We start from the raw sequence: 22,339 nt of genomic DNA on the forward strand, positions 1-22,339 counted from the left end.
CAAACAGCAATTTCACCTAAAGGCATAAAATAAAAGGTGTTCTCACCTCAAAATCATCGTCATCAGCCTCACTGTAGTGCGTGTGGTTGTCAGGATTATTCACTTTGTCCAGCAGCTCGACTGCTAAAGATCTTGAAAGACCAGGCTGCCCTACGAAGCTATGCTGGAACCACAGAAAAGAACAAGTTATAATAGAAACCGATACGTAACTTTCATTAATAAACATCCAATATATTGAATTTTGCCTGCTTTTTGGATATTTCTTTAGTGACTCGACTTTCTAATTTCACCACCCATGTTGTAAGATCAGAGAAAGAAAATGGTTCCAGTTTGGTTTCTTATTGATCTGGTGCTCACTTGGCACTAAAAGAACTTTATAGACTTAACTAAACGTTCCAAATCACTTACAGAGAGGAGTCTGTCTGCTGTCGGTCTCTTCTTCGGATTCTTTGTAAGTGCTATTTTGACAAAGTTATGGAATGTTGATGACCTTAAAGAAAAACGAGCGTTTAATTTTTCAAGAAGATAGTTTTAAGTTTACCACAGTTACTAATTAAATCACCAAAGGGTCTGTAAATTCGAATGTTATCCAGGTACTTCATTAGCTCAGTTTTGAATAATTACAGGACTAAGTTAACAAAACAGGGGAAAAATACATTTGATTCATGGAACTTGCATGAAGAAGTTTTGGTATAGAAAATAAAGCAAACATGTATGGTGCTATTTCAATCTTTACCATTCTCAATTGTTACGGAATTAGGTACCAGAAATAAAAATTGTGAATTATGTACGCAGCAAATGGTTAAAATGTAGGCAAACCTACTGATTTCACTGTTCTTGGCCACAGGTAGGAAAAGAAAATACAAAGTTCTAGGCAAAGACCCAACTTTCGAAAATGCTTTGTTGCTCTTTGCACAACAACTTAGGTGATTGTGTCACTTCAACTCTTTTAAATCTGAATTACGCCTTGATGTTACGACTGCATTTGTGTATCGAGCCTCTCTGGGGCCGGTGTTAGCCCAAGTCTGCTTGGTTTTCAATCAGGTTACAACACCCAGCTCCTCTTCTCGTCTTTGCATCTGAGACAGCGGCACCGGAGAAGTGAAGCGCATTGAGGTTTCAATAGAGGAAACATGCATTTAAAAATGTGTTCTCCTTCCCTCTGCCCAGCCAAACACCTCAAGGGAAACAGATTGTACAGCAGCATCATCAGCAAAATAAATCCTGCATGCCAGCGTTGTTTTGAGTCTCATAAATCAAATGTTAAGTCCGCACGGTACAAAATCCTGCGGGCAGTAGGAAGGTATTGCAGGTTAAAGAAATGATTGCTGAAGACAAGCTGGCAGAGGCACATTCCTCGTGAAGGGATTAAGCAATTACCTGTCCCATTGACAGTACAAGAGGAATTAAGGGTAAAGGATAAAAAGAATTTTTCTTCTTAGAGCACACAAAGAAAACCCCAGAAGGGAGATTTCCCTCTGGATCACTGGCCATGATTCATTTATTAATACACAGGTAGGACTGTCCTGTCCCATCCTGCTGGTTTTCTGCTGTGTCAGAAAATGTTTGCAGATGGACCTTAACCCTCTCTCCTTTGCTTTCAGACACTTATAAAAACCAGCTAATTGTTTATCAGTGACATTTCCTGTAAGTGAAATCACACTCAAGTTCCTGAGTTGAAAACTAACGCACGTTATTTGTCACTGCCTCCCTTCTTCAATAACGACAAATGGGTTTTCCACATTATCTCCAAAATACTGAACAAAGGCAAGAGTTTAACCTACCATTTTGCTTTTTCCTTTAGCTTTGGTGGTTGAAAATTACTTTTTGACATTAAAAACAAAGCCCTAAAGGGAAAGGAAGAATAATGTTATTATACGGTATAAAAAATAATTGCAATATCTAAACGCTTTAAATTAATACTTCATGGTAAGAATCATCCTGGTGAAACTGGATTGTAGTCTATACTGTGTCAGAGGACAGACATGGTAGAGCTGTTGCTTTCTTATCTTTCAATAAAATCTTTGTATCACCACGCATAATCCCATTAAACATAAGGCTACAGCTTCTCTAGTGATTTATTGCACCTGCTCTTCACTCACACTACAAAGGTGGGGTTTTTTTAATTAAAAATTTTCAATGATAATTTCCATTCTCATTTTAAGTCTGTAGCTTCAGCCTGATGCTTTACAAACAGACACAGCTCATACAGAAAATAGATGTTTGAAAGGAAGCCCAGTGTGAGTTTCTAGGTGTACGGAGAAGGTTAAACCGGGACTGGAGCGGGAACTGAAGCCCAGCAAACCTCATGGGGTGAAGATCAAACATGGGCGGCTGAAGCTCAGCGAGTTCAATCGCCGTGATGCCCACGGCCCAGATATCGCAGAGCTGGTTGTATCCGCCGTTCTTCTCCACCGCTGCGACTTCTGGGGCCATCCTTTAAAACAAAAGGCAGCGTTCAGTGAGGGCACCAGCCACACGGGAGACTCAAAGCCCCTCACATAACCCTAGAGCATAAATCAGGGAAAAGCCTGATGTCCCCCTCCCTGGAGAAGCAGCCAGAGGTGACGTGTTTTGACCGAGGTCATGGGCTGGGAATAGAACCGGTCTCATGATTCCCGGTGAAATGCTTTAATGACCAGATAATCTTCCTGCCCTCAGTCCTCCTCCTCCAGCAGGATAAAGAGGGCAGCGAACAATTAACAGCCATTGTCTGGATTAATCTGTATGGACGTGTTCAATCTATACCCAGAATAGCGCCCGAGGCACCTCAACTGCATCCCAGTAATGCCAGAAACCAAGAGCAGTTACATCTGCATATATAATCCAGCTTGAGATCTACAGAGATATATTTGCATATTAAATGCTGCCTTGTACAGATGTTAATCAGTAGAGATGATTAAAAGAGAGTTTAAAATCTGTTTTTCTTCACGATTCTTTCTGCACAGAAATCAGAAAGATGTTGTTTAGTTTATTCACTAAAAGTGTAAGAGGTTACTGAGAAATTGAATGACCGTTAGGTATCCAGCAAAAGGGGAGAATGCAGGAGGAGTTCTATGGGAGTTCTGCATTAATAAAATAATAAAAGAAAATTAATAAACTTGGGAGTTTATTAATTCCTGCCCCAAATATCAGATGACTTGTGTTACAGCAGCAGATCAGCTGCAATCAGCGCTTCCCAGACTTCTACCCTATAGGCATTTCCCTTGGAAGAGAGGGAATTTATGCAACTGCTATCTATGTTATATTTAAAACTACGTGTGTATACCCCCCAATGTGTGTGTTTTAGAGCTCTTGGCACAAATACAGACTTAGCTTTGCATGCAAGCAGAGCAATCGCAGTCGTTTATTACCAGTAAGGGGTACCAATAAATGATTTCCTCTTCGCAATGGTGGCCGTTATCTTTGCTGCTACACCAAAGTCGGCTGGAAAATGAAATTATCAGAGTCTTAGATACCTCATTTTAAGACCTCAGTTCTACTCTAGGAAGTATCATCTTATGAAAGAACAATCACATTCCTTATCCAAGTTAAAAATTCATTAAGCTTCAAGATTGAAAGATTAATAATGCGATCAGCTAATGCCTTCACTGACTTCAAATTGAAAAGATAAGTTTCTCCATACAGCTCGCTCACGATCCTGCTCCTCTCCCAGTTATCTTTCCATCTCACAATACAGCAACCTCACAACATTTAGTGGATATTCAATTTAATATTTGGGAGGAAAACCAGTGTCATGCTTTGGAGATGGTGCTACTTCTGTGTTACTTAAGGCAGAACGGCGGGGGGACGCCTGTTCTCATTGCTGGAGACTGTCTTAGGGGACAATCATTTCTTGCTCTCAGAGCTGCAGATAATCAGGTGGTCTTGCAGAGCCAAAAATCATTAAAGTCCTTCTTATTTTTATTGCATTTGTAGTTTGATAGCTCGAGGATAATTGTGGGCAAATCTAACTAGCTTAGTAGGCCAAAGGAAGGTATCGGTGCATAACCCAAGCTGAATGCAGTCAGTGGAAGCTCCTACCAGTTTCAAGGTGTTACTCTTGATTTTATTTAAATTATTCTTCTTTAAAAAGCTGTACTTTCCCAGCACAGCGCTCCTGGGTCACCTCAGGGGAGCAAGTGTGTTGAAATACAGAGATTTTTGGAAGAGCAGCGATGCAGCTAATGCAACGACCACCCTGAGTACAACACGGGACACAGTGGGACAACGAACATCCCAGTGGGATGATGAACATCCCAGGAGGATGATGAACATCGCGTTCTTTCTCCTAGGATTTTTGCTCCCTACTCCCTGCAGAGCCCCAGCTACACACTGACTTTGGTGCAGTGAGGCAGCAGAGTGGCAAATTGGGGTTTTGAAGGCAGCACACTCAGGTAAGAACAGACTCGGCTTGTTTGTGCTTTGCTAAATGCAAAACATCACTGGAGGAAGCCAGTAGCAAAAATCTCCTCTGAGATTTCATTTCTAGACCCCTGAGGGATTTCAAAGATGGAGATTTTCTTCTTCTCCACCTGTGTGGAAACATCCAATGTCATACACGGGGCTAGAAGCATCATCGGGATCAGACTTCACATGGGATCTGTGCCCTTGTGGCCAGGAAGCCAATGGTACCTGGGGTGGGTTAGAAGGGGGTGGTCAGTAGGTCAGAGAGGTTCTCCTGCCCCTCTGCTCTGCCCTGGGGAGACCACACCTGGAATCTTGGGTCCAGTTGTGGCCCCTCAGTTCCAGCAGGACAGGGAACTGCTGCAGAGAGTCCAGCGCAGCCACCAAGATGCTGGAGGGAGTGGAGCATCTCCCGTGTGAGGAAAGGCTGAGGGAGCTGGGGCTCTGGAGCTGGACAAGAGGACACTGAGGGGGGACTCATTCCTGGGGATCAATATGGAAAGGGGAGTGTCAGGAGGATGGAGCCAGGCTCTTCTGGTGACAACCAATGGTAGGACAAGGGGTAATGGGTACAAACTAGAACACAGAAGGTTCCACTTAAATATGAGAAGAAACTTGTTGGGGGTGAGGATGTCAGAGCCTGGCCCAGGCTGCCCAAGGGGGTTGTGGAGTCTCCTTCTGTGCAGACATTCCAACCCGCCTGGACATCTTCCTGTGTAACCTCATCTGGGTGTTCCTGCTCCATGGGGGGATTGCACTGGATGAGCTTTCCAGGTCCCTTCTGATCCCTGACATTCTGCGGTTCTGTAGAATGGGGATAGGAAGGTGTGATGGTTTTGAACTAGAAGAAGGGCAATTTCAGACATGAGGAAGAAATTGTTGGCCCTGAGGGTGGTGAGAGCCTGGCCCAGGTTGGCCAGAGAGGTGGTGGCTGAACCATCCCTGGAGACATCCCAGGCCAGGCTGGACGGGGCTCTGAGCAACCTGAGCTGGTGAAGATGTCCCTGCTCATGGCAGGGGGGGCACTGGGGGAGCTGGGAAGGTCCCTTCAACCCAAACTGTTCTGTGATTCTAGGATTCTATGCTGTATCACACAGTGGATCCTCACAGGCTCTGAGGGAGATCCGACATTCTGGCTGGGAACAAACTCCTTGATATCCAGGTAACCCCAAACCAGGCAGATTCCAGGGAAACCTGCGAGGCTTCAAGGCTTGGTGTTTGAAAAAAGAAATTCTAACTTCGTGACAGAATGGAAAACTTCTCATCTCCTACATGTGCAAGCCCATGTATGTGTTCTTTCTACTGTCAACTACTGCCCTAAATAAGAATAAGAACATCCTACAGTGCAACAGCAAAGGGTTCATGCCCCAGAGAGCATGAAACTGCACTGATAGAGCAGATCCGCTGGATTATGCTTTATTATTTGTGACAAGCTTGACCTTTGCTAGTTCATGTGCTGCTCAATACAAAACAAAGGCTTTCAAAAGCTGAATATTCATATTGGGAAGCAAGGTCTCTATATTCTGTTTAATTTTTTCGTCTTAATAAAAGACAATTTGCAAAATCAAAGTATCCCAGCTGGTTCTGTAGCTTTCGATTGATCAAATTAAACTGTTCCCATTTGTTTTCTGTCTTATTATTAAATTCAGGCAGCTTACCTAATTTGACATCTCCGTGGTCTGTTAGTAGAATATTTGCACCCTAAAATGTAATAAATAGAAAGTTAAAATGCTTCATCAGGAATGTTCTTCCACACTAGGAAGTTCAAGGTAAGTTTCTCAAAGTTCCAAGTTACCTTTATATCTCTATGCATTTTGCCTTTCATATGTAAATACGCAAGACCCTGGAAATAAGAAAGACAACACTTCATTTTGCCATTTGTTAACAAACTGCAAAGCCAGTCCCATTCAATAAATTTACATTATTTGCTGTATTTTATTTGAAAACGGAGACGTTTGAGATTTGCATAGAAGAGGAATGTGGGATTCTGTTCCTCATCTCTCCCACCTTCAGTCAATATTTGCGAAGACTTGCTTAAGCCAGCCCTGGTGTAACATTTTACACGGATATATGCGTATTTTCCAAACAAACCTCAAGATACATCACCTTTTCCCTTTACTAAAATTAACTATATATTCTCGAAACCCCGAAGCTTTCAGCAAGCACGTGTTTAACCACATAATTATTCACAGATATACAGCAGGAAGAGAAAAATTCCTTTAAGAAACAAGCTGCCTGCATCACCTTATCTTGTATTTCTCCAGTTATTAGCAGTCACAAAATGAAAGAGACCTTCAGTCACCTGGTCGTAGTATTTTTCATTATGAATTATTAGAATTTCTTGCCACAGATCAAGCGGGCAGTTTAAAATGGGCCTTTTTTTCCCCCTCTATTACTGTCCTGGTTTTGTTAAAGAACAAGTTTCTCTTTTAGTGAATTTGCCTGTCAGCTGAAGCTTCATATCAGCTGCATTTTCCTGGAGAACCAGACATATGTTTTGGCGAACATAGCAATGGAATGCGAAGTTATTGATAAGCATGGATGGACATCTCGCCAGAGGGGTGACAAGAAACTGGTGACCAAGGAACCGACCAACTGAGTATAACATCCCATTCACGTGATACTTCATATAAAAGTGGGAGATCACGAGGATCTCGCCCCTTCTTTTTCCTTTTTGCTTTTGGCCGACATTAGGAGAGGACCTTGCTATTGTCCCTGCGAACTGAGGCCAGTGACAGACTGAATCCAGCTCCGGTTGGCTGCAGAGTCCAGTCCAGGACTTCGGCTGCCAGCTCTGCAGTTGCTGAGACTTTCAAGATTGGTTTTGTATATTTTGTATTATTTTCTCTATTCTTATTAGTAAAACATTTTTAATTTTTCCAACTCTCTTCTCTCTGTCCTTCTTTCCCTCCTGATCGCCTGTGCTGAGTGGGAAGGGGGAGAGGGAGAGGCAAAAAAGGGGGAAGGAGGGGGGAGAGGAGGTTAACAATACATCTGCCAGGGTTTTATTGTCACCCCGCAATCTTAACCCTCAACAATTACTCAGCTACTTACCCTTGCTTACTATAGCATTAGCTATTTTTTGCAATGAGATTAAATAATGGGCGCTGCAGTGCTTTCTGAAACAACCTCTTTCGTGTACCCGCCGCAGTACAGTACCTGTAAAGTTTCTCTGCACACATACGCAATTTGTAACTCTGACAGAGGGCCCGTTACTGAAAACAAAGATTAAAAAGGGGTTAAGTCTGAAATAGACCACACACAAACAACATTGCGGGACAGCCAAAAAGTGGCATCGATTTTACGTGAACCTTATTTCGCAACGAGCTGCAAAGAGGGGCTTGTTTGCCCATTTTACAGAAAGGCTTTCTGTAAAATAAAAGACAATACCCACAGCGAGAAGAAATCCTGTTTTGACCTAGTTCTAATGATTATTTTACAAGTGATTTCATAGAAATGTTATATCCTGTGTTCCGAGGAAGGTAAAAAAAACAATAAAAGGGACTTCTGCTAATTTTTTAATATTAGAAATGGCAATGTTCTATACTAGGGGCCTGAGACTTTGTATTGTTTGAAAGTTATATATGTACTAACTGGCTGAAAAATAAAGCAGAAAGAGCTCTGGTATCCCAAAACTCCAAGTTATTATCATTTGAAGGCAGAGCGAGTCCCCAGATCACTCGTCCAACAACTCCAATAAACCTTTCTACACAATCAACAACTCCAGATGAAACCTCGGAGGGGAAAATAATAACAAAAGAGCGGCCCAGTATTGCGCAGGAGCAGGAATAAGAGACAAAAGAGTCGATAACCTGCTCCTGCACATGGCATCATCCAAATAATCAGGTGCGGTGCCCAGCCTGTACCAACCGTTCCCTGTTATTATTTATATTTCTTCTTTGCACAAATTTTCCAAGAGGTACAAATGGTAAAATAAGTTTCAAAGTACCGTGGTAAATATCCTGGAGGGATCCCCCGCCGCAGTATTCCATGCATATCCACAGCTTCTCACGGCTGGGAAAAGATAAAACACAGGCATCAGAAGTGGATTGATCTTGATGTGGAATTAATTGTGATTATTTCCATTATTTTCTATTGGTCTTGATCGCTCTGTTAAAAATACACATTCTGATACATTCTCCTACAGGGAGAGGCTGAGGGAGCTGGGCTTGTTTAGTCTGGAGAAGAGGAGGCTCAGAGGTGAGCTCAGCACTCTCTAGAACTACCTGAAGGGCAGTTCTAGCCAGGTGGGGATTGGGCTCTTCTCCCAGGCATCAGCAATAGGACAAGGGGCCATGGGCTTCAACTCTGCCAGGGGAAACTGAGGCTGGAGATGAGAAAGCAATTCTGTGCAGAGAGAGTGGTCAGGCATTGGAATGGCTGCCCAGGGAGGTGCTGGACTCACCGGCCCTGGAGGGTTTGAAACTGAGATTGGACATGGCACTTAGTGCCATGATCTAGTCAATGGGCTGGAGTTGGACCAAGGGTTGGACTGGATGACCTCTGAGGTCTTTTCCAACCCAGTTGATTCTGTGATTCTGTGCTAACCAGCAATTTGACATGTTATTAACGATCTCAATATAAATTCTCACCTAGCAAAATGAAAAACTTTCAACTTTATCAGCCCTAAAAGGTGTTGCTGTAACTCCGACCCCACGACTGCAATAAAGAACACGCAGAAGAAACACCTGAGGTTTATCTGCTCTATTAGATAACACACTAAACTCAGTTTCACTCTTCAATTGAAATTACCTAATGATAACTAAAAAAACTCTTCACGGCCTCCAAAAGGGCCACTGAGAATTTAGAAATGTGGCTATTTTATTCCAGTTGAAGTCGATTTGGGCTGCACAGATTACTTAAATACGCAGCCCTCCAAGAAATCTGAAGATGAAGCCTCCAAGAAAAAGACCACGCAGGCAATTGGTGATAAATATCCCTGCAGAGCCAATTGATAAATGGCAGAGTTCCACAGAAATGGAAAATATTCCCCATTTCTGTATAAGGTTTAACGTGTGCGCTGGGGGATGCAGCCAGCTGGCATCACCTTGTTTCTGCCTCTCCGTACGCCGCGTGTTACACCGCAATTATGAAAAATGTCATTACCAGCGGCTCAGATTCAGTGTTTTGCTCCTACAACTCGTTGGCTACACCTCCGCAGCACACATTAAATAAAACATCTAAAAGCCATTCTGCTCTAGATAATTAACGAGCTGGTTTGATATTAGTACTATTAAATGTTTAAAATCCGCCCCACAACTGAGTAGGACTGGATATGTTGGGAGGCTCTAGGGGAAGAATTGCTTTCTGTTCCTAGTGATACAAATATTCCAGCCTTTTGGCCAGCAGAGAAAACAAAGTATTAGTCACTTTTCTCTCTCTTTTTTTAAGCCAACTGGGAACCGAAGGAAATTCAACCTAGAGAAGAACACTGAGAGGATATAGTATTAAAGCAGACTAAGCATTGATTTAGGATAGAATGAGCAGAAACGCAGGTTAAAAAAAAAAGTGGGGTTTACCTGAGATAGCTCCCAAAATAGGCGACTATGTTGCAATGTTTGCATTCTTTAACCATATATATTTCTTGCTGTATCAATGAGAAGTCATCTCCTGAAAAACAGGAAGCAGCCGCGGTTACATCACACACAACCAAACGTTCAGAGATCTGAAAGTGGGTGCAGAACTCAGGAAAATAAGCCAGGATAATTGCCAAGACCTTCATGAGGACTTTCTAACACGCTCCAGCAGGAGTTATCTGCATACACCATCTTTTCAGTTTTGCATATTTTATTATTTGCACAAAGCATAAATATTTATTGAAGATCAAGAGCGAAGGGTTGGCCTGGCGGCCTGAATGTGATCCATCAGTTCTGACAGGTCAGTAGCACCAAGAGCTTTGGAAAGGGAGCAAAGGGATCCCACGGAGGGACCCTCATGACATGAAAGGCCTTGAGGTGCTGGAGTGAGTGGAGAGAAGGGAACGGAGCTGGTGAGGGGCTGGAGCACAAGTGTGATGGGAGCGGCTGAGGGACCTGGGGGGTTCAGCTGGAGAACAGGAGCTGAGGGGAGACCTTCTGATCTCTGACCTGCCTGAAAGGAGCTTGGAGCCAGGGGGGTCGGGCTCTGCTCCCCAGGAACAAGCGCCAGGAGCAGAGGAAACGGCCTCAAGTTCCGCCAGGGGAGGTTGAGGTTGGATCTGGGGAACAATTTCTTCCCCAAAGGGCTGTGGGGCATTGGAACAGGCTGCCCAGGGCAGTGTTGGAGTCACCATCCCTGTGGGTTTGGACAGACGGACATGAGGTTCTCAGGGACATGGGGCAGTGCTGGGGTGGGTTATGGTTGGACTCGATCATCTTGAGGGTCTTTTCTAACCAAAACGATTCTATGACAGGAGGAATCTCCAGCACACCCCACCACAGCATCAGCCCCAGCACAGGGATCCCAGCAACACAAGGAAAGATTTCTTACAGCTATTTCCAGCCTCCTCTGCCTGACACCAAACACGATCACATACCACAGGCTCTTTATTAAAAGCATTTCGTTTCTAAACGACTCCGATAGAGCATATGGCCTGTCCGCCCACTCAGGCACTGCTGACTCACAACAGCAGCAGATTCTACCCACAAACTGCCTGGGTCCGAGCGCATTTTTGGATGAGAACAGCTGCACAAGCATGTTTGCACATCCTAATATTCTTTGGGGAAAAGAAAAAAATCATCTGAAAAATATATTATGTCTAGATCAATAGCCTAGCATGTTGCCGCCACTTTAATTTAAAAGGATAAAAGCTGAACAAATGAATAAATAAATAAAAGTTTCTGGATGCGACGAAGCAAAACTGGAATATCTGAGAGCTCGGAAAAACACTGGTGTGCTGTTATTAAATCCCACTGAGAGACTTTGCAAAGGGAGGATGTTCCGTGCAGAATCGCAAGCTCAGACATGGCAGATCTGCGGCAATGACATCGCGATGACACCACAATGGCATCACTGTGACGTCACAATGACATCAGCACAGCCTCACCGTCTCCCTCTTAAGAGCGATATCACAAAAATCAGCTTATTAAGCCATCCTAGGTGCGTGCCTGCTCTGTGATCTCACACACACACACACACATATATATATATATTTTAATGCGTTATTAGCCTTATTCTTCCTTTGGCATGAATAGAACTGTAACAGCTCTCCAAACATGATAAAATTTAGATAAAGGTTCCAGGTTTGGGATAAAAAGCTGCTATAGACAGAACAGTAACGACCACATTCCCTCCAGCACAAAATTGCTCTGTATCTTCACTATTGTTTTAAATTTCACTAGCAAACTTACCTCCTAATCCCAAAATCAGCCCAGAAAACACTTAATTGACACGATTTTGACAAGTCCAAGAGGTCTCAAGCACCACTGTAAATTCCCTTTGGATACTTCACGTTTATTTAACAAGTAACGGCGCAGCTAATATTTTTAATAACCTCTTTAAAAAGAGATGGGTTTATTTGCCGTGTGTTATTTCCCTCAGGACCCACAGTGCCGATGTTCCATCCCTTTGGAATCCCCGGCTCTGCGGACACACATCGGTGTGTAGGAGATATTTACAGATATAGCCCCGAAAGTGCCAATTTGATATAACAGTTTCCAAATGATCACAACTTGGACGTCTCAATGACTTTTACTTAAGAAAATAACGACAAAATACAAAGGTAGAAGGGAACACCCTGGTCCATACGTATCCCTGATTCCAGTAAATCCTCAAGGGCTTATTAAAGTCGAATTGTAACAAGAAACACTTTGCCAGGGCAGGAAAATATTAGTGGAAGAGTTTCAAATGTCAAGAGTCTTTTTTATACACAAGTAGTATTTTTTTTTAATAAGGAAACAAGAAAAGACAACACTATTTCCATAAATTTAGCACAGATTTCCCACTGTAACTTGCTTTATAGGTTACCTTTCAGCTACGACTTTGCTTGAATCAATGTCCCGTATAAACGATTACCATGAACAAAGGCTTTTTGAGTTTGGATTGGGTGGATTCATTCCTCCTATTTCTCTGACAAACTTCCCAAGGTCTTTCTCCAACCTTCCCGGCTCTCCAGGAGTATTTTTGCCAGATATCCAAATACTCTTCTTAACCGGACACCTTAAATCAAACAATCTTTGCTAACGCCACTTTAGAACAGCTAATGCTGTCACATGAAAATCAGGATGGAGAAGCATCCTCATACCAGCAAAAACTTGCAAACAGCAGCTGGAATTGCCCATCGATAGCTCGTCGACCGGGCTGCCTCGCAATGGGATATCAGTCCTAGGAACCACGACTAATGGGGGAAAATGGAAGGAAATAGGGTGATTTGGGCTGAGAGTAGAAAAGATAAGAACCTTCATGCACATCAGAGATATCGGGGAAGGGAGAAGAAGGGATAATCTGTTTTTCAACTTTATGATAGGACAATTAGCAATGGGTTTAATTGCCTTACCCTATGTTCCCTGTACAGATGAAAAGCTCACAGCACTGAACCTGAAGACATGGGAAGCTGTGAAATTCCCCACCAGAGAAAATAAAATACGAAGGAAACACTGAACAAGTACCCACCAGAGTGACTTAGGCTGATCCTGTAGTAGGGGGAGACAGATGAACTCTTGATCTGCCATTAATAAATGAAGAATCTACACAAGAAATGGGGCTACTAACAGAAAAAGGAATAAAAAGAAAAGAATCTGGGGGAGGAAGGCTGAATACAGATAGAAAAGTAGCAACCAGCTGGAAAGAAGGGAATATCCATGAGAGAAGTTTGGCTAGAATATCTAGAAAATGATTCTGAAAGATGAGACACAAGAGATAGAAGATGTATAGTTGGTCGGAGATGACAAGAACGAATTCAAAACAAAGGAATTCAGAGTTTCCAGGCAGCTGGAGTATTAATCTTGGCAGGAGATGCTGGAATAGGGCAAAAATTAAATATACTTGGATAGCACGGAAAAAAAAAGACAACAGTAAGACAAAGAATTTGTAGAAAATACTTCATTGAGCAGGAGACGGCAAGATAAAAAGAACTGGATCAAAGGTGACAAGATATCGGTGCAAAGAGATTTTCATCTGTTGTAGTCATCAGAGATTGCTTGACGCTAAATAACACGGAATCGGAAAACTGTACTTTTTGCCTACTCACATGTTTTCAATTATGGGTTATGTGGCACGAGGTGCAAGAACGGCGTTTGGGGAGCCGCTGTGAATCACACGAGCGAGTCGCTGCTACTACCATGTAATTGTAGCTGCGCAGCGAGACGCCAGCGAGCGTTACGATGGAATATTCTGCGCCCATCGCAGCCCAGGCGCCTCCGCTCGGCACAACCAGCTGCTCGCTCTGCTTGTTCTGGAACTCGCGGCCGCACCGGCGCGTGGTGCCTCCCCAGCCGGTTGCTAAGCGAGGTAAGGCTCGGTAAATCCAAAATAAATCCGTGTTTAAACGGGAGATCAAGAAAACTGACAGCCCATTGACACTAGTGAATGATTCCGTTGGCAGACGCAACTTCTCGCCCACGTGGAACTGGCACGTATGGATGTGTGTGTTGGATCCACACACCCCACTCTGCAGCACGGGAAGGCTCTGATGGTTCTAATGCCCATCATACAACACAATTAAGTCTTCCGAGCATGTCTGACCTTGACAGTTTTTGAGCAAGTTTACTCGCGGTCACATTTTCACGTGCTCCACTGAGTGTTCTGAGCGGTCCCATCCTGCAGAAAGACCCAAGGCCACTTCTCGCAACTCCTCCCGAGGCAGCTGTGAATCACTTTATTCTTCAGAAAGTTCCTCGGGGAAGAAATTCATAGTTACTGTTTTAAAAGGGTTTATTCTGCATTACTTCAGTGCTGCATCGCAGGGCAGACGCCGTGCGGGAGCAGAGGGAGGGACGGACGGGGAACAGACGGGGAGCGCCCGGGGCTCGCACGCAACCAGGAGGAGAGAACTGATGGCATCGGGAGACGCGTGCGGTGTCACCGGAGGGTGGGACAGCAGCGCTTAGCGAGAAGGCGGATGCTGGAGGTGCCAGCCAGCCTGTCAGCGCCCCTGCCCTCGACGCCAGGTCCTCGCGGGCCCCGACACGCCGGCAGGACACGTCAGGCTGCCCCAGGAGACGTGACCCGGACCTGCCCGGCCTTGCTGGGGAGTTTGGCTGCGGATACTTTGCAGACATGGGATTTTTAACGCTGTAATTAATAGTTGTTATTTAGAAGCAAGATGCTGCTTAGCAATAGGGCTGGGCGGACGCTGCCGTATGGAATGCTGAAGGACAAAGAGCAGGGTCACGCCGTCGCTGAGGAGCCCAGGCGCTCTCGTTGTATCTGTACAACTCATCTCGCGAGTTATTAGAAGCAACCAGGACTATTCTTCAAATTATTTTCTGTTTCAACAACCCAGGTTCCCAAACAAGGACAGAAAGCCCCATGGGAGCAACAGTTTTGCAGAAACCACTCGCGCCAATGTACAAACTCCACAGCTGAGTAATATCCACAGGTCACCGGCTCCTCTGTGTTGATTCCAGACATCCTCATGCTCCCCGTTCTCAATCCCTCCCCAAACCACCTTCCTGAACCTCCTGAGGGTTCAGTCTGTGCTGATGAAAGGGATGGCTTGTCCAAAACACAGGTTTTTGCTTAGATTGGAGTTTCGCGGCCAGTCTTCCCTCTATCCTCATTACATTTAACTCCCGAGACATTTTCCAATCCCCATTTAGACAGTTTGACACGCAATACAACCAAACAACAGCCCCCAAATATTTTTGGGGAGGTGAAGAGATGACTTTAGCACCTCATCCCGCAGCTCCAGCACACACGAAACTCCTGCTTCCTCCACCACAGATCTGCATTGCTCTTTACCAACCATTCTGAAAACCGAGAACAATCTTTCAAAGCTTCCCACCTTTAAGAAGGGGAAATTTAAACCGCACTCAAGCGCCGGAGCTGTTTTATCCATACCTCTTGTCTCAGGATTGAAGGAAACCTGCAGTCGGACAGAAAGAATTTACATTCCCCAAACTTGATGCTCGGAAACTTGACTCCAAGCAGGAAACAGCTATTTGGAAACAATGATGTTTCCACCAGAAAATTTTATTGCCAGGCATCTAGCTGCCAACTTCTAACCACCGATGGTACTGATTATCTCGCCACTGATATTATAAAATATTACGCATCGCGACACGCTGTTACAGCAGCACAGGCTCTGCGTGAGCAGCACACAAGTGTCTGCGGTGACCGGTCTAACACCAGATATTATTTCTTCGTGTGTGTTCTCTCCTCTGCTTGGATCCTATTTATGAGCAGCTATGTCAACGTATAATCTATCTTTTTATTCCTTAACACTTTCACCTCTTTTCCTTATCTACTGACTGCTCAACACCACATCCTTTCATGATTCCATCCTTACTCTCCCTTCTTGTTGCCGTCTCACTATTGCTATTTTTCTTCATGTATTTTGCCAAATGGCTTCCTAACTCACCCCTTCACAACGCTTACCCCATGTGCCGCCTTCCAGCTAAAATGTACAATCTTCCAGGTTCTTTCCTACTCATAAACCCCCATTCCCCCCACCACAACCCCTTCTTCATCCAAGAAACTCAGTTGGAAGTGAGAGCTTACACTACACGGAAACACGCACCCTGGATACGCACATTTCTGAAAGAAGAACAGATTAGACATGCATTAGAAGCATGCAAAGTAAAATCAGACCAGACATCAAGATGTTAAATATAATTAAACTGCTGGGCACTCCACATCCTCTCCCAGGTACTGAGAAGTTCTTTTCGTATTTCTTCAACTCCAGGTGCTGTTCATCCCCCATAGGCTTAGTTTAAATAAGCCTCAGGCTTGTTCTTCTCCATAGCTCATAGCATCTCTGGGGAATTTATTATACAGAGAATGAGGCTGCATTGCCAAAATACCCTTGTTCGGTGCCCAAAATGTCCCGGACTGACAGTGCAGCTCCACGGTGACCCAGCCCCAGGGCTGTGTTCCTACAGGGAATATCAACCACGGGACATGAAACAAACACACCAAATCAGACCCAGCTTTGCATGCACTGAGCACAGCTCTACACACCTTTGCGTGGCTATTTTCACTTGTACAAAATCCCACCTCCACTTTAAGATCCAACCTGAAATAGGTAACTGGCTCCTTCTGGCCTTTACGGGGATCTCCCGTGGCAAAGACAAACACTGGACCAAATGAAAACCAGCAAAGAGATTCTTCTGTAACACTGCAAAATATACAGATCACTGCCAGCCCTTCGAGCACCAAAGGGCTCTGACGGCACTTGTCATTATTTAAAGTGGACATTAGTATAATTTCCTTTCTTTTTAAAATTATATTCACCCCGGGAGAAAGTTTTGTGGCAGAAAACGTCACTGGCCAAGAGTTACCTCTTTGTATTGACTCCCCTCTCGATTCGTCTGCTAAACCCATAGAAGGAAGTGGCTTCAGCGTTTCAGCTGGTTTTGGCTTCTCTGCTGCTGAGTACAGTTGGATTAGTTTCTGAAATAGAGCTGGCTCCCAAATTATTTGAAGCATTTGTGCTCATTGAATGCTGGGAAATGTCATTAGCGTGCCATAATACTTTTGCCTAATGCTCTCCAAAGCCTATGCCAAAAAAAAAAGTGAAAAACACTATCTATTTTGACTTTAGCAGCACAGCTTAAGTAACTGTGGTAGCAGATCTAGTGTACTGCCCAAAAATGCAAATAAATTCATGACAGTAACCTTCTCAGTAAAGAGCTTATTTCCTTTGTCTGGAGAACAGACAAAAGAAGGTAATAGCAGCTGAAATAAAATACCTTTTCATGTTGGGGTCTCAGCTTTTAGTTGGAATCTCTTTGCCTACTGATTCACTTGCTACCTGCAGTAAATGAGAGAGTAACAAAGCAAACCACAATTCATCCCCGCCCGCCATTTCAGCAGTTTAGTGGGCTCTGTCAAAATCCTGCCATCTCCTTCTGTGCTGTGTCTTACAGCTTTAATCCAACGTATTCCTCCTCTCCCCTGGGGCACCCTGCTTCAGCGCCTTTTGTCTTCTGCTCCCCATTCTCCTTTCTATGTATTAGTCAATTGTGGAGTTTGGAGCTCTTCTTTTTCCATTTGCTAATTAATTCCCATCTGCGAACCACCTCCTCCTCCTCCTCCTCTCCAGAAGATGCTGTGTACAGCTCACAAGCCTGTTTCTCCAGTGACTAATTTCCAAAATTTATGACCAATCTTTTTCTAGCGGTGCCTTCACATGAATGTCGGGGGTTGGAAGGGCCCTGGAAAGCTCACCCAGTGCAATCCCCCCATGGAGCAGGAACACCCAGATGAGGTTACACAGGAAGGTGTCCAGGCGGGTTGGAATGTCTGCACAGAAGGAGACTCCACAACTCCCCTGGGCAGCCTGGGCCAGGCTCTGACACCCTCACCCCAAACAAGTTGCTTCTCAAATTTAAGTGGAACCTTCTGTATTCCAGTTTGTACCCATTACCCCCTGTCCTACCATTGGTTGTCACCAGAAGAGCCTGGCTCCATCCTCCTGACACTCCTCCTTTCCATATTGATCCCCAGGAATGAGTCCCCCCCTCAGTGTCCTCTTGTCCAGCTCCAGAGCCCCAGCTCCCTCAGCCTTTCCTCACACGGGAGATGCTCCACTCCCTCCAGCATCTTGGCGGCTGCGCTGGACTCTCTCCAGCAGTTCCCTGTCCTGCTGGAACTGAGGGGCCACAACTGGACACAAGATTCCAGGTGTGGTCTCACCAGGCCTTGTGGCCTGACAGGAGCTGGTGCTGAGGGGACAATCACCGTGACCTGCAACACCTCCCGACACCGGCCTGCTCCGGGAATTGATGCAAGAACAGTCCTAGAAAGCTACGAAACCCCCTTAAAATTAGTCAGAATGTTGAAGTGTGGAGCAGCTGATTTTCAGTTTCGAACAGCCTGCACAGTGAGTTGCTGCGCCCTGCAGAGGCAGGAACCATCCCAGAGAACGAAACCTGAATAAATAAGTAAACAGATGCTGGGAAGCCTCTTTAAAAACAAAGCAAACCCCCAAGAAGATCTCTGCCAAAGGGCTGTGGGTGTACGTGTGATGGATGGAGATCAGGTTGGCAATGTTTAAAAAATGTATTTAAAAAAAAAACCACAACCCAACAAATAAATCAAACTAGAAGAAATTGCTTCCCTGGGCAAGTCAGCCCAACAACATAATGAAATGTGTAAGACATGGCCATCAGTGCTAATTAAAATGAGGTTCTCAGGAGTGATGACTTTGGGTCAGAGTCTCAGGGGCTACTCGACCTCCTGTTCTTCCTGCGCTAACAGCAGAGGATTCGCCCTCTGCCTCAGTTCCACTTTCAAAGCATCTCTTCAAATTCACTAGCCTTGGTTTGCTAAGGACAGGTTATTCCTCAGCATCATCCAAAGCTGTCGTTTTAGCTTCTCTGAGCCTCCCAGGCTTCTTCTACCTTCAGCCTTCACAATCATCTCTTTGGCTGCATAGATTAAACCTCCACTGAGTCAGGTATGGGGACCTTCAGCCCTGCCCACCCCATCTCCATCAGAGGATGCTAAGGAAGTGTTTAAAAACAGCCCACACAGGGCTGCTGCCCCCAAACACCCTCCCCACCTCCAGAGATTTATCACAGTCACAGTATCACAGTATGTTTGGGATTGGAAGGGACCTCAAAAGCTCATCCAGTCCAATCCCCCTGCTGGAGCAGGAACGCCCAGGTGAGGTCGCACAGGAACATGTCCAGGTCGGTTTTGAATGTCTCCAGAGAAGGAGACTCCACAACCCCCCTGGGCAGCCTGGTTCAGGCTCTGTCACCCTCACTGAGAATAAGTTTCTTCTCAAATTTAAGTGGAACCTCTTGTGTTCCAGCTTGATCCCATTACCCCTTGTCCTATCATTGCTTGCCACCGAGAAGAGCCTGGCTCCATCCTCATGGCACTCACCTTTTATATACTTATAGACATTAATAAGGTCCTCCCCTTAGTCTCCTCTTCTCCAAACTAAAGGCCACCAGCTCCCTCAGCCTTTCTTCATAAGGGAGATGCTCCACTCCCTTAATCATCTTTGTTGCCCTACGCTGGACTCTCTCCAGCAGTTCCCTGTCCTGCTGGAACTGAGGGGCCACAACTGGACACAATACTCCAGATGGGGTCTCACCAGGGCAGAGTAGAGGGGAAGGAGAACCTCTCTCGATCTACTAACCACCCCCCTTCTAATACACCCCAAGATGCCATTGGCCTTCCTGGCCACAAGGTCACAGTGCTGGCTCATGGTCATCCTGCTGTTCCCAGGACCCCCAGGTCCCTTTCCCCTACACTGCTTTCTAATAGGTCATTCCCCAGCCTATACTGGAACCTGGGCTTGTTCCTGCCCAGATGCAGGACTCTACTCTTTCCCTTGTTAAATTTCATCAGGTTATTCCCACCCAACTCTCCAGCCTGTCCAGGTCTCTGATGGCAGCACAGCCTTCTGGCGTGTCAGCCACTCCTCCCAGCTTGGTGTCATCAGCAAACTTGCTGATAGTACACTCAATTCCCTCGTCCAAATCGTTAATGAATATATTGAATAATATTGGCCCCAGTACTGACCCCTGAGGCACTGCACTAGATACTGGCCTCCAACTGGACTCCGCACCATTGACTACCACTCTCTGGCTTCTCTCCTTAAGCCAGTTTGCAATCCACCTCACTAGCTTTATGGCTCACTCATAGATGGGAACTTTGTATTTAATAGTCTTTCACGGATTTTTCTCATAAATGTGTACAGTTGCTTTTCGCACCTGTGTAAACACAACATAATACAATGAGGAGTTTCACAGATCTTGTAGAAAAAAAACACATTTCCTTGTTGGTGGGAGCCCGTGATCCGCTTGCTGTCCCTGCTGCCACCTCAGTCCCCGGGCAGGACCGTGAGCAAAGGAGTACAGGCAAAACAACCGGAGAATAACAAGACAGACATACAGGAGGGGAATGCACTGAGGAGGGATTTGAAATCTACACCAGCGAACAAGTGATGAGAGATTACTTCTTCAAAGCAGTGCAAGATCTTCAAGTGGGACTGAGTTATAAGTGAGGAGATAAAAAACACCTCTTTTTCCATTCAGGACACAATTTCTGATTTCAGCTCTCTAACAGTTATTTTGGTTAGAAGAGACCCTCAAAATCACAGAATCACAGAGTGGTTGGGGTTGAAGGGACCTCTGGAGATCCCCCAGTGCAACCCCCCTGCTCACGCAGGGTCACAGAGCAGATCACACAGGTGGGTCCAGGGGGTTTGAATGTCTCAGAGCAGGAGACTCCACACCCGCTCTGGGCAGCCTGGGCCAGGCTCTGGCACCTCCCAGCAAACAAGTTTCTGCTCATGTTCACATGGACCCTCCTGTGTTTCAGTCTGTGCCCGTTGCCCCTCACCCTGGCGCTGGGCACCACTGAACAGAGTCTGGTCCATCCTCTGACACCCACCCTGAGATATTGATCCCATTGATCAGATCTCTCTCAGCTTCTCCTCTCCAGCTGAACAGCCCCAGCTCTCTCAGCGTCTCCTCATCACAAAGATGCTCCAGATCCCTCAGCATCTTTGTGTCCCTCCGCTGGACTCTCTCCAGTAATTTCTTGTCCTTCTTAAACTGGGGAGTTCAGAACTGGACACACAACTCCAGCTGTGTCCTCCCCAGGGCAGAGCAGAGAGGGAGGAACAACCTCCCTCAACCTGCTGGTCACGCTCCTCTTAATGCACCCAGGATAACACTGGCCTTCTTTGATCATTGAGTCCAACCATAACCTATCAGGCTATAACCTATAACATATCACCACATCCCTAAGAACCTCATCTCCGTATCTGTCCAACCCTCCAGGGCTGGTGACTCCAGCACTGCCCTGGGCAGCCTGTTCCAACGCCCCACAGCCCTTTGGGGAAGAAATTGTTCCCCACATTCAACCTCAACCTCCCCTGGCGCAACTTGGGGCCGTTTCCTCTGCTCCTGGTGCTTGTTCCTGGGGAGCAGAGCCCGACCCCCCTGGCTCCAAGCTCCTTTCAGGCAGTTCAGAGATCAGAAGGTCTCCCCTCAGCTCCTGTTCTCCAGCTGAACCCCCCAGGTCCCTCAGCCGCTCCATCACACTTGTGCTCCAGCCCCTCACCAGCTCCGTTCCCTTCTCTCAACTCACTCCAGCACGTCAAGCCCTTTCTTGGTGTGAGGAGCCCAACACTGACCCCAGGATTTGAACTGTGTTCACAGAACTGAACACAGACCTGGATTAAGCTTCAGATCAGCAAACCTCTCAGGCATCTCTCTCTTCTCTCCTGCATCTCCTGCTTTTAGGAGTGGCAGAACATGCACAGGGAAATGATGGTGAGCACAGGGCTGTGTTTTTCCCAGTTGCTGAGCATCAGCATCACCGCCTGCTCCTCTCCCCTTTCAAATCGCACAGCCCACCAGCTCTAGGCTCTCAATTTACCATCTGCCCTTAATCTTCTCTTTGTACTAACAACACACTGTAACTGCAACATCTTTTTACGCAACAATCGATAAGGCAGATAAGAACAAACAAGGAAATAGCGAGCAGGACACAGGCAATAGCGATGGTACATCCTGCAGCGCTTCCTGTCATCTGATCGCTGAAACTACAGAAAAACCCAAACACGGCTTTTGTCTGCAGCTTCACAGCTGTGTGAAAATAAACATATGGAAAAGAATGAAAAAAAAAGCAATTCAAAAATACAGAAAAGAATGTAAAACTTACCAGGCTCTAACTTGATTATTTTTACAGCAGCCAGTTCTCCCGTATGAAGATTTCTAGCCTGAAATAAGAGAGTTAAGACATATTTAATTACACTGCAAAGGCACCTCAAGCAGTCCCACAAACTGAAAAGATATGACGTGATGTCATGTGTTACTAACACAGCACAATGCAATTAGCCCAGAGTAAC

General features: G+C 45.4%; 1 protein-coding gene across 1 annotated transcript in view; it reads right to left on the reverse strand.

Moving 5' to 3' along the window:
- The window catches only part of MAP4K5 (mitogen-activated protein kinase kinase kinase kinase 5), a gene marked incomplete at both ends in the record, with an annotated part of 61,783 nt that overhangs the window by 20,183 nt on the left and 19,261 nt on the right, over positions 1-22,339 (reverse strand). The window contains 11 exons of the mRNA XM_080346157.1: positions 47-163; positions 409-490; positions 1,785-1,847; positions 2,306-2,437; positions 3,354-3,426; positions 6,045-6,087; positions 6,182-6,229; positions 7,546-7,601; positions 8,336-8,400; positions 9,906-9,996; positions 22,153-22,210. Coding sequence (XP_080202283.1) covers positions 47-163; positions 409-490; positions 1,785-1,847; positions 2,306-2,437; positions 3,354-3,426; positions 6,045-6,087; positions 6,182-6,229; positions 7,546-7,601; positions 8,336-8,400; positions 9,906-9,996; positions 22,153-22,210 — 828 coding nt within the window. The remainder of the gene's footprint in view (positions 1-46; positions 164-408; positions 491-1,784; positions 1,848-2,305; positions 2,438-3,353; positions 3,427-6,044; positions 6,088-6,181; positions 6,230-7,545; positions 7,602-8,335; positions 8,401-9,905; positions 9,997-22,152; positions 22,211-22,339) is intronic.

The sequence above is a fragment of the Nesoenas mayeri genome, assembly GCF_963082525.1.
Source record: "Nesoenas mayeri genome assembly, chromosome: 5".
In the NCBI taxonomy this organism is placed as follows: Eukaryota; Metazoa; Chordata; class Aves; order Columbiformes; family Columbidae; genus Nesoenas; species Nesoenas mayeri.